This window comes from Mus caroli, unplaced genomic scaffold, assembly GCF_978045245.1.
Source record: "Mus caroli unplaced genomic scaffold, Mus_caroli_1 scaffold_2, whole genome shotgun sequence".
NCBI classification, from domain to species: Eukaryota; Metazoa; Chordata; class Mammalia; order Rodentia; family Muridae; genus Mus; species Mus caroli.
Window position 1 is genome coordinate 103,987,247 of NW_028227257.1, and position 12,910 is coordinate 104,000,156.

The 12,910-nt window shown below is 42.6% G+C and overlaps 1 protein-coding gene across 1 annotated transcript; it reads right to left on the reverse strand.

The window, feature by feature from the left end:
- Positions 1-1,496: 1,496 nt before the first annotated feature.
- On the reverse strand, positions 1,497-12,037 carry Rbm45 (RNA binding motif protein 45). The gene is made up of 9 exons (XM_085834774.1): positions 11,615-12,037; positions 9,891-10,013; positions 8,377-8,503; positions 6,569-6,691; positions 5,544-5,729; positions 3,540-3,669; positions 3,288-3,372; positions 2,976-3,139; positions 1,497-1,697 (listed from the first exon to the last, which is right to left on the reverse strand). The coding sequence occupies exons 1-9, from the start codon at positions 11,912-11,914 to the stop codon at positions 1,505-1,507; spliced, it is 1,431 nt and encodes a 476-aa protein (XP_085690900.1). The 5' UTR covers positions 11,915-12,037; the 3' UTR covers positions 1,497-1,504.
- Positions 12,038-12,910: the final 873 nt, after the last annotated feature.

Sequence of the window (12,910 nt, forward strand, 5' to 3'; positions counted from 1 at the left end):
TGCCTTTTTAAAGGGCAAAAACTCCCTGAACAAAAGCAGTAATTATCTCCTACATACTAAAATATTTAAACACAAGGGTAAGTGTAATTTCTGCATTATACTTTAAAGGACTATTTATTTATACAGAATTAAATGATTAACATCTTATTAGCAAACAAGAAAATTTGCTTGCTAATTCTTTACTGGTACCAGAATATTTTTAGCGCTAAAATGCCAAGCTGTTTAGTATAATGAGTGTGAATTTCGTCATTAAAAAAGATATTTAAAAGCACTTTTAAAGCAGGATTATTTCTAGTGGGCCCAGTGGGCATTTTTCTCTGCCAAATGCTTTTCATGAAGAAGGAACTAATGACTTGCTTTGTTCTACAGAACCAGGGTCTTCACCGGAGAGGCCTACGGTACTAATTCCAAGTTCCTAGTTCACAACTTTGGCCAGACCTGGACGCTCCTGACGTGGAGCAGGGCTGAGAGGATGATGAGTGAGGGAACAGGAAACAAACAGTCTCTGAAACTCAGAATTCACTAGAGGAAAGCAAAGATGACGTCTCCTTTAAGTCAGAGATATGACTCACCACAGAGAAAGAAGATTGAGCTTTGAAAACTAACCCACAGGAAAAAGAATAGCTATGTTATATCAGTATTCACAGAAATGGAGGTTAGCAAATGGTCAGAGTTCTTTAGAAATACACAGATGCACATGAAAGTATTTTCTGAGCATATATTTTCAATGTGCAAACTCAAAAGTTTGAGTCTGGAAAGACACTAATATTTAGGTCCAAAAATATACATTATTTCATACTGTTTTTCAGTATGAAGATAGTAAGACATCAAAAGATTACTAAAAAAGACATATCCATATATATATATATATATATATATATACATATATATATACATATATACATATATATATATGTGTGTGTGTGTGCGCGTGCATGTGTACATGTCTGTCTGTCTGTCTGTCTGTGAGTATGTATACATGACTGAGTATGTTCACAGAGTTCAGAAGAGAGCACTAGGTGCCCTAGGGCAGTGGTTCTCAACCTTCCTAATGCTGTGACCCTTTAGTATAGTTCCTCATACTGTGGTGACTCCCAAATTAGATTCATTGCTACTTCATAATGGTAATTTTGCTACTGTTATGAATAATAATGTATATATTTGTCTTGTGATGGTCTTAGGTCGCTGCACACCACAGGTTGAGAAACAGTGCTCTAGACTGTAAGGTCTACACAAATGGTTATAGAAGCAGCCTGAGGTGGATCCTCTGAAAGAGCTGCAAGCACCTTTAACTGTTAATCCATCTTTCCAGCCCTGAATTTAAACAATTTTAAATTAACAAAATATATTGAAAGACGAACTTGGCTTTATTAATAGTTTTAAGCCAACATGGTTTTATCTGGCTCCTGAAGACCCCAGAAGGAAAGTTCACAAGTGAAATACTTACAGACAGTCCTTTTTTTAGACTCCTTCGCTAGTGGGTGAGAAGCACTTACCTTAAGACTCAGTAAGTTCTCTGCCTCTTTTTGGATTCTTCTCTTGGGGAATCTGCCAGCATAACTTTAAGTCTGACCCCATTCAGAATCTTCCCGTGCAGAGTTGTGATGGCCTCATTGGCGCTCTTTCTATCGGCATACTTGACATAGCCCACATTTTTTCCCGACACAAGGTAGACCTCAATCAGGTTCCCAAAACGGCTGAAACAAAGTAGAAGACCATCTACCTGTAAGTTCTAAATACGAGTCTCGACTCTTTCCCGATGCCTGTCTACGTTCAGCATGTAACTTCTCTCGGCGCCGCGCAGCAAACAGTGCCTTCTTCCACAAACTTCTCTTGGCTCCCGGAGGCCTCCTTCCTCACCAACTGCATCTTTGTCTCTCCCTTGCTCTAACATTTTCTTCATGACTCTCTCTACCCCATGGCTGTCCCTTTCCAATTTACCCTCTACTCTGTCTTTTTCCTTAAGATCTCAACGGTTCTACCTTGCCTCCTAGGTAAAAATGAACTTAGCTTCACTGGTGTCTCCAGCTTTGAATCCTCTACAGTCTCTCATTGTCCACATTCAAATGATCTCTTTTCATATCCTTCCAGCCAGAAAAACAAAAACCCAAACCCAAGCCACACCCTCAACCTCCTACTCTGGCAAAACTAGGTTTATCCTACAGGTCTCAGGACCTATCCTGCTTTAAAGAGAAACCTCTGAATTTCTGTGGGACCTTCCACTGCTGCTCTGTATAACAAACATCTTGTTCATGTAGTAGAATGCTTTGTTTACCACACTTAGCATGCCAGCCCAGTACATGCCCAGCACAGAGGGGCGCAGTGGATCAAGAACAAAACCACCAAACCCAAACCTAAATGAATCAGTTACATAAGGTCAACATATCTGTACCACACGACTGACATTGTGTATGGCACTTTTACATGCTACCTATTTGCTTAACTAATAAACAATCTTAGAGGGGAAAGGGCAAATGTCTAAAAAATAGCTATGGTAGATATAAAGTTATATTAAGATACAAAAATAGGTAAGAGCCTCCTCTTGCCTTTATTCTTACTACATATTATCCCCTATAATTAAGTGGTTTGCCCTCCATGTTATAGCCCTCAGGATCCAACCAAGTGTGGGTAAAATGTAAGATGTTTAGTAAACACTCAATTATAACATGGAGAAAACAGAACGCCAAAACAACAGGTCTGTGCAAATGAATCTTTTCCCAAGAGACAAGTGATTTTTTCCATTCTATACCTTCCTGTATATCTTAAGTCTTAAAAAAGAAAGCAGGGAAATCCCGTGTGTAGGTCAGGATGTGTGTCTGACGGAGAAAAGAAAATGAGCATAAAGAACAGCTCAGTTAAGTCGTTAGACCTCAGAGCAGGTCGCGGCGCAGCAGCAGGAGCGTGAGAACGGTGGTTACGGGTTTAAATGAGTGTACCTGCTTACAACTACCAACGGGCAGCTTTGAGAATCTTACCAGAATATATCCTCCAACACGTCTAACGGCAAAGGGTGGGGATTAAACACAATAAACAGCCTTTCTTTCACAGGAGTTTCAGGCGGCGTTTTCTTTTTGCACGACGGAAGTACAACATCTGTCTGGATTTGAGGCGCCTGTGAGGCAGCACTTCCTCCAAATTGCTGCAGAAGAGTCCGGCACAAAGGGAGAGAAAAGAAGGCAGCCCTTGAGCGCTTTGGGGCCAAGAGCTATGTGTTTCGGCACCCACGTGGTCTTTTACGCCAGCTCGGAAAGCGTCCTCAGTACAGATGCACATTCTTCCCCACTTACCAGCAATTGCTGCTGACTCGTGGTACTCCACACCATCGACGCGAGCTGGGCCGCCACCATCTGTGTCGCCATTTTCCTGATGAGTCTGGAAACAACCACCGACGGTTTATGGGAAACTAGAAATACTCAGCATCTTAACAATAATTTGTTTGCTGTGGCTTCCTCACCTGAGGTGAACTGTTTATTTTTATCCTTCAAGCCAGAGTCACGTGGCCCGCGGCTTGACTTGGGCCACTCAGGAATGGTACTTACTCTGTCATATTACTCCCGTCATCCAGGAAAGAGACGACTATCCGATTCCCAGGAGGGTACTGGAACCCATGTAGTTTGTATTTTGCATAAATAGCTGATGCTACGTTAAAATACTGAACCACACCATGACCTAAAATAGAGAATATACAGACATGCAAAAGGCAGCAGACCGCGACCTCATCCTTAAGGCCTAAGTTACAATGTATTCCTTTCTCTTTTGTCGTTTTTAAATTTTATATGCATTGGCATTTTGCTTGCATGTATGTTTGTGTGAGTTGTCAGAAGCTCTGGCACTGGAGTTACAGACAGGTGTGAGCTGCCATGTGGGTGCCGAGAATTGAAAGAGCAGCCAGTGCTCTTAACCAACGAGCCTTCTCTCCAGCCCCAGTTACAATGTATTTCAAAGGTGGAAAAATATAGGACTTCCATTATTCTCACACAACCAGTAAGTACAAATCAAAGATAACAGAGAACAAAGTTCTGCTAAACATGCATGTAACACTATTTGTAGGCAGTGAAATATAAGTTAGATCTTAGTAAAATACAAACATTTTTAAGAAATTGTAATATCAGCATATATATTCAGAAATATAGTAAAAAAAATAACCTTAAGAAAATGTAGTATCAGTATATATTCTATCTAATGAGTTGAATTTTAAGATTCTTCTCTTAGCAGGAACTTGCTAGACCAGGCCATTGGCCTTAAACTTGTAATCCCACTGTTTCTGTCTCCCAGTGCATCCTGGGATTACAGACACTTAGCACCAGGCCCAGCTTACATTTTCTTATATAATAGCCATATACATAAAAACCAAAATCTTAATTCTTTGAAGCTAAGAGTTTTTCTTATTATACTGAACAGGAGACAATGAGAACCTGTCCACGGATAGAGTCAGCTAGTTGCAACCGTGGAGGAGGGTGATCTGTATGAAAATCAGAAATGTTGCCTGCTTCACATTCCTTAGAAGAGATTTCAGCTCTGGGACTAGGTGTCAATTGAGTGGGCAGTGCTGGGGGCAGGTTTATCCTGGAGCCCAGGAGCTTGTGACACAACCAAGAGGCTTTCATGACTTCTCTGTCGTGAGAAACAGTGCGGTCCTCTGTAAATCAGACGGACTGACTAGGTTTTACTGTCAGTCTGACATAACCTAGGGCTGCCCGGAAGGAGGAGCCTCAGCTGGAGAGCCGCCTGGAGCAGACCGCGGCTGGCGTGCTGTGAGGAAGGGCCCTGTCTGTAACTAATAGCCCCTGCTTCTACCCCGACTCAGAGAATGTAGGGAGAGGTGCAGAACACTTAGGATGCCAGCGAGGTAGAGAGACCTGGAAATGCACGAGGAGGACGGTTTAAACACTCTATATGCATCAATTTAAAGAGCCAAACCAGACCCTAGCCTGAGGCACTGTTGTTTTACAATGGGAAATAGAGAATTCTTTATTTTGTGAGAGTTAAAATATCTTTTATGGTGAATAATTTATATATATAAAAAAAAGATACATTCTTGAGGGTTTATTTACTAAGGTATTGTTGGATTTTAAACTATAAAATAGGAAAAACGGAGGGGCCAGGAGAAGGTAATGAGATTAAAGTACATGATATACCTGAACAAAAATGTCATTGTGGGGCTGGCGAGACGGCTCAGTGGATAAGAGCACTGACTGCTCTCCCAAAGGTCCTGAGTTCAAATCCCAGCAACCACATGGTGGCTCATGGCCATCCATATGAGATCTGACGGCCTCTTCTGGTGCTTCTGAAGACAGCTAGTGTACTTCTGTATAATAAAAAATAAATCTTTGGGCCAGAGTAGACTCTGGCCTCGCATGGTAAAAAAATTCACTGAATAATAAACATGTATGTTAACAAAAAGAACTAAAACAAACAAAAAAACCTAGAAAAAGAAAACATAACCTTCCTGCAGTATACACAGCCTAAGAAAGTATCATGTATGGATGAAAACTGATTTCACAGAACACTGCAAGCTTAACAACAGCAAAACATCATTTTACCATAATTTGAATAAGGATCTCGCTGAACCTCACAATATTCCAGCCCTGGGACGATGTCAAAAATGCTGAAGAGCTGCTCCTCCGTGAAGGGGACTCTCGACACCACCGACAGGCGTTTGGAGACAGCTTCTTGGCCTCTGCTACCGTTCTTGTCAAAAGTTGAAAATTCAGATTGCTGTTCTCCAACTATATATATAGAATACACACACATACATATTTATACATAGTATACATATATAAATGATTAAATTTCTATACATTAAAAATTATATAACCATTTTACACAATGATATTTAAAATGTCTAGACATGAGACACTATATTTTGTATAATTCTTTTAAAAATATATTTTAATTTATCCTCTGAGAGTTTCATACACATATACAGTATGTTTTGATCATATCTACCCCTGTCTTTTGTAGTACTGTAGTATTCTACAACCATAGAGAAGCGGTGACAGGAAAGTAGACAGCTTCACCCACTTTCTTAACTTCAATATAGAACTACTTCAGAACTACTTCAGGAGAGCCTAGTTCAATGCTACAGGAAGGAGTGTAGAATATAAAACTGTAAAATATGGCAAGAATCTTATCTGAAAAGTTCTGCCTGTGCCTCTGTGGACTCTAACCCACTCTCCCCCACTTCCCAGTGTCTGCCTTTGGTCCTCTCCTCTCTGTAAACAGCAGCACAGTAAAGGGATACCTGCATAAAACTTTCATACTTTTGGTTAATTGCACAAAAAAGCAGAATTCACACACACAAAATATAGTGGTTAACATTTTAGTATGTAGATAATGTGTAGCTAGTCAGAGGAATCTATATTGTAAAGAAGGTAAACAAGGTTTATGAATTAAGGATGTTAGAAGAACTGAGCAACTTCTCAGGAAAAAACCCAGCAACATATCAGATTTTCATTCACTAGGTAGCATTTTCAGGTTGCTGACAGATAATGGCTTGAAGTCAGCTCACAGGTAACCAATATGCTACATACATATTAATAAGAAGAGGTACAGGCAGTCTACTCACCAAAGGGAAACAGATTTGCTTTGGGTTCCTGTCCCAAAGCCTCCTGCCTCATGCTACTGTAATAATCTTGTTCTGGGGACTCCGACACTTTATTTTTAGGTTCAGCCAAGAGTGCTCTGAAACCTGAAAATGAGAACCCGTGAATTTTCAAGCTTCATAGTAAACTTAACATGTTTGATTTTGCGGATCTGACCTAGTTTTAGAAATATAACTGTACAAGGCAGAATTTACATGGTGGCCATCCCCATCAGACTGGCTTCTTTGTTTCATGGTTAAAGGACAAAAAGTATATGAGAAAACAAACAAAACAGAGCAAACAACAACAATAATAATAACAACAACAACAAAATCAAGAGCCCCAAGTAGAGGTTAATACAAACAAGCAAGGTCAGCATTGCTGTGCCATTCTTCCAAAAGATGGTGTCGCCCATTAGCTCAGCGTGCTTAGCATCAAAACCCCATTGGCTGTCCTCATCTTTAGCCTGTTACCATGCCTCCCTATACAAGGTGGGAAAGCCCCACAAACCCTCTAAAACAAAATGCTTATCCATATTATGTGTACATCTTTATATGGGTTCATAGTGTTCATATTATCCAGCAGCTGCAAAGGCGGCTTTAACTGATCTGAGCTCATTCTGTCTGTAGGGAGGAGTTATGACTCTACAAGGAATAGGAGGTCAGGGAAAACAAGATGTACTTTTGTTTTCAGTCTTATCAACATAGATATAAAGTTTTAAATGTCAGAGCTAGCAGGTACGTCTCTTATACCTTCCTCTTAGCATACTGAGGAACATACCACAGGAAGCCAGTTAAGACTGACTTCTGAGAAACAGAAGGACCTAAGAAGAAAATCAGTGTGGACTTTAGAGGCAAATGAGAATTCTACTGATCAATTGCAACTCTTTCCTGTATATATAGATTATTATAACAGTCTAAAGCACAGAGTTTAGTACACCTCTTATTTGCTGAAGTCAATTTTATATATAACATTAAATATCCAACAATTTGCCACTATAGCTTCAAATTATTTACCCGAGATAGCAACTCTTACCAATGCCATCCTTAATTTGTATGTTTGTTAGTATAATAAATCCTTCTTAGGGCTTAGGTCAGGTAGGAACAAACAGAATCAGACCTGCTGGGCACAGGGGCATTTGCCTGTAGCAGACAGCTAGGAGGCCAGGGCAGGGGAATCACAAGTGCAAAGTCCAGTCTGGGCTACACAACAAGACTCAAGACTCTGTCTTAAGAAAAACAACAAAGAAAAATATTTTTAAAAACCTAAAAGGGTAAATCAATTTTCAATACTTTAAATTACAAAATATTTTTTTAAAGCCCCAAACCTATGCAAACAATGAGCCAGGAGTGTCCTGCGCTTACTAGCGAGGGTTCAGGCGATTGTTTCTCAGGATGGCATCAGTGCATGACTGATTCATCAGTGCAAAATGTTTTCAGCCTTGGAGCTGGATAAGTACCTGCTACACTACTCACACGGCATAGCATGGAAGGCTGTTATAGTAATGAGAATTTCTTTTTAAAGGCCTTTTAGCAAAGTTAAAAACAAAACATAAAAAATTATATTCTGGGGCTGAAAAGATGGCTCAGTGGTTACAAACACTTGTGGCTCTTACAGAGGACCTGGGTTCTGTTCCCAATACCCACATGGCGGGTCACACCCATCTGTAACTCCAGTTCCAGATCTGACATTCCTCTGGCCTTGGCAGGCACTGCACCCATGCGGTGCACAGATGTACATGTAGGCACAACCACCACACACATAAAATAAAACTTTAAAAGCCCATTCTTACTTCTATCACAGTTTTCTATTGCCTGGGCAGCTTGTGATGGTTTTAAATAGCGCACGTAGCCCAAGCCTTTACTTTCTCCAGTGACTTTATTCTTAATAATGCTGCAATACTCGATATCTCCATACACCTACAAGAGTCAAAAGAGATGACCTTAGGAGACTCACAATTAATAATGGAATAAGATAGTCCAAGACTGAAAATTATACGTATTTGTGTCTTGTGCATGCAAACAATGCAATCCTTCAAGGTGACACACACACTCTATACTGCTGATTTGACAGACAATGAAGCTGAGCCTATAGAAATCTTGCCTAACCACAGAGAAACTAAACTGGGAGAGAAAGGCTTGTCCACACCGCCTCACTTAATAGACGGGTGGGCGTGCTCTGGAACTGGGATTCTGAGATTAGCTCAACCACTCAGTAGCCAGGCAGTTTACTCTCCTCTGTCAGCATCTTCAGCACCTCTGACCTCACTGGACTGCGAAAGGTTAAATGGACTGATCTAGGTTAAACGCTTAAGAGTCTAGGAGACGCTAAATACGCAGCAGTATCTGTTGAAAATGTTTACGTGTCTCCAGCAGCATCGTGAATGACTGGATGCTCTTTTGAGGATCAGTTCAAAGCAGAACATAATAGTCTACTCAGAAAATTAGTGTTTGGGAGAAACACACAGTAATGTTTAGTGTTGGAAGACACGTAGGCTTATAAACTCATGCTATGTCATCTAGTATGTATTTTACAAAATCCTCTTGTAAACAAGTTTATTATATATTTAGATTAAGGTGCTTTATTGTTCTCTGAGAAAAAGATAGGTAAACATTTTCTTACTATTGGAGGAGGTATGGAGCACAAATTTTTGGAATCTGTTATTTCTGAAGGTCAACTGGAGTCGGGCCAAAGACATAAGAAAATTATTTTTTCCTGCTAGCTTCTTTCTTCTTGCTTGTCACCCACCTCCAACTCACGGTGTTAAAAGGTTAGACAGAAGAGAATACCACAAGAAAGCAACCACCTCAAAACAATTAAAACTGTGTTGAGAAAAAACCTACAAATAGTTGCTGCCTACAAAGATTTAAAATTATTTGTCCAAAGTCATTTTCTCTGATTAGCAGCTCAGAGCTGTAACGTCTTCCCTTAACTGTGACCCACAGAGAAGCTCAACCTTAGGATAAAGCTTGCTGTGAGTGAGTGTGATATCAACATAGCACAGGCCATGATCAGAATTAGCCAGCACAGCTCACGTGCTCAGGCCGGTGACTCACTCTGTGGCAGGGCAAGATAAATGAGAACCAACAAGCGCTTTGGAATTTTGAGAGCAGGCTCTGGGGGCAGAGAGGGCTTGTACTTTAGTGCTACAACCTATAGCTGTGTAGTCTTAATGAGAATACTCTGCGTTTGCACTTCATTTTCTCAACCTAGGTCTTGTGATGAACTCTCATTACGATCGTCCAGCTGTTAGTGACTGTTAGTAACAATGTTGAGGGCGGAGCTATGATGACAACACACAAGTACCTTGAACTTCTCCCGCAGGTCTTCTTCTGTATAGGACTTTGGTATCATAACAAAGATTCTCGTGAGTTCTTCATCTTCAACATCCCTGTGGCTTCCTGATGATCGGGACTGGGCAATGAAAACCTAAGAAACATATAAAGCCTTCAGAATAATGCTGTGTATTCCTATTCCTTAAGCATATTTATAACCCTGGCTTCAGTTTAAATCTGTCTGTAGGCCAGGCAGGCCTTGAGGTGATAAGGATCACCTTATTCACAAGGACCCATGAGGGGTTCTGTGTGTGTGTGTGTGTTTCCTTTAAGGAGGGCAGTGTGTATCACTGAAGTGTGAGAAAACTATGGACCATGGAACACTGCAGGAGGCAGAAACTCAAAAGACACCAAATATAAAAACCACGACACTGTATACTTTTGTGGAAGAGAACACTGGGTCCAGGGGAAGCTTACCTTTGCTCAGGAGACAGCTTGTTATAGAGGCAAAGGACCCTACTTACAAGACACAGTTAGAGGCATATCCCTAGGTGGTCTATTTTAGTTATTTCTTCAGTAATACCCACCATATGTCAAGCACTGCCAACGGTATTAGAAGAAATGGACAACTCTAAGTTAATTTAGTCAACACACCAGGAATGAAGTAGCCAAAGAAACATACAAGAGAAACTTGAAAGAAAACACAAATAGTAGAGAAAAGGGGAACCTTGGATAACATAAGAACGGGGGTACCATCAGATCACAAATTTCTAAATTTTCAAGCCTAAAGAGCTTATAAAGTCCCCTGATTAATGACTGTATCTATATAGGGCACATGAACCGCCTAGCACACACCTTGTTCTCAAAAAGTTTAACCCCGCTCCTCCCTTGCTCTTTCCCTGCCACCCCCCCCCCCCATTTCTTTCCTCCTCTCCACTCGCTCATGGCTGGCCTCTTCTTCTTTCTTCTTCCTTCTCTTTCTCTCTTCTTCTTCCTCCTCCTCCTCCTTCTTTCCCTCTCCCTCCTCCTCTCCCTCTGCCTTTCTCTGCCCCTGCTACCCTCTAACTCCCCTCCCCATGCCCAGGTGCAGCAGAGAGAGGGGCTGGAGACACTCCAGCCCACAGTCCATGAACACTCACAAATGGTATTCTTACAAAACCCAAACCAGAACTCCCCCACACCCTGCACCGTTTTCTAGGTTTACCCCTTTCCAGTATAGCATAGCTTGTCACAAAATAATTTTACTTTGATAATTTTCTGTTTATAGGCATGGTGCTGTAATATTTTTTTTTTACTTAAGAGATCCTTCAAGCTTTGTAAAAATAAAATACACGAGAAAAAAAAACCCAAAAACTAAATTTTCTAGTCGGGAAGGTAATTACAGTGTTCGAGAGAGGAAGCTCAGAAAAGTTTTCACAATAGACAGGAAGACGGGGACAGGAGGTTGTCAGCCACAGTTGTGCTATCCTTGGATGTGGCTACCCAATCTGTTCCCAGGGTAAGAGGCTCCTTTGGCCAGAGGCCGGGGATCCGCTCCTCCAAGCCATCCTCGGCACACTCACGGTGCGTGCAGAATCCAACCCCTCTCCTACCAGTTGCACAGCATCCCCGGCGCAGCAAAGGGGCGGGAGAGACCCCAACCCATAGCGCCGCCACCCTCGCGAGCACCCTCAACCCCGGGCACCCATATCCCAAACACCCCAACCTGGGCATCTCTACCTCACACACCCTAAACCAGGCACCTCAGTCCCGCACCTTGATGGGCTTGGTGTCGCTGGGACCCAGGCACTGTCCGTGCATCTCCTCCATTGCCCGGCAGGCCTGTGAGCTGCGCGCGAACTTGACGAAGGCCACGCCCTTGGACTCCTTAGTGTGCTTGTCGCGCACCACCCAGATGTCCTGGATGTCTCCGAAGGGCGAAAAGCGCTCCCTCAGCACCAATTCGGATGTGTGCTTGCTGATCACTAGAAAAATGCGGCTGTTGGGCGGCTCATCCAGGCTGTCTACGCCCGGGCGGAATCCTCCGCTGCCTCCGAAGCCGCCGGCGTCGTCCATGGCGCACCACGCGGGAGCCAGGCGCAGCCCCGCTGCAGGCTCTGTTCACCCAGCAGCTTCCCGGCCGCTTCCCGGCAGCTCCCCGGCTCGTCCCACGCCGGTAAGCAGCTCCGCTTCCGGAAGAGCCGGGAGCCGGAAAGCAAGTGCGTCCCGCAGTGAGGTCTGTGGGCTTCCGGGAGCATTCTGCAGCGCCCCCTGGCGCCACGGTGGACTCAGCAATCTCAAATCTTCAGTCCCAGGGAAACCAAGAATGGGTTTATGCAAACCACTTTGCCCTGTGGCTAAAAAGATCCACCTGCCTGATTCTTAAGCCTTCCCAAAGCTGGCTTCTTCTAAGCCTGTAATCAGATTGCTACATTTGAGGCCTCATGGGCTACATAGTAAATTTGAGGTCAGCAAAAGCACCAAACCAAAAATATACAAAAAAACAGGCAGGCTTCACTCAAAATGGTCCATAGAGACAGGTACAAAGGACCATTGCGTTGGGGTCTTGCAGTAAGGGGGAAGAGACTGGACTTGGTTCCAGTAAGATAAATGGAGGACAGTACAATATGAGTGTCTTAGTCAGGGTTTCTATTCCTGCACAAACATCATGACCAAGAAGCAAGTTGGGGAGGAAAGGGTTTATTCGGCTTACACTTCCATACTGCTGTTCATCACCAAAGGAAGTCAGGACTGGAACTCAAGCAGGTCAGAAAGCAGGAGCTGATGCAGAGCCCATGGAGGGATGTTCTTTACTGGCTTGCTTCCCCTGGCTTGCTCAGCCTGCTCTCTTATAGAACCCAAGACTACCAGCCCAGGGATGATCCCACCCACAGGGGCCTTTCCCCCTTGACCACTAATTGAGAAAATGCCTTACAGTTGGATCTCATGGAGGCATTTCCTCAACTGAAGCTCCTTTCTCTGTGATAACTCCAGCTGTGTCAAGTTGACACAAAAATAGCCAGTACAATGAGTTAGTATAAGGACAATTACTGAAGACCGCAGGGTAAGAGA

Excerpts from the sequence above, each read along its gene's own strand:
- Rbm45 (XM_085834774.1), bottom strand. The coding sequence starts at position 11,914 with ATGGACGACGCCGGCGGCTTCGGAGGCAGCGGAGGATTCCGCCCGGGC. Across the intron at positions 8,504-9,890 it reads ACCTGCGGGAGAAGTTCAAG|GTGTATGGAGATATCGAGTA; the intron begins GTACTTGTGTGT and ends TGACTCTTGTAG. Across the intron at positions 5,730-6,568 it reads AGCAAATCTGTTTCCCTTTG|TTGGAGAACAGCAATCTGAA; the intron begins GTGAGTAGACTG and ends CTATATATATAG.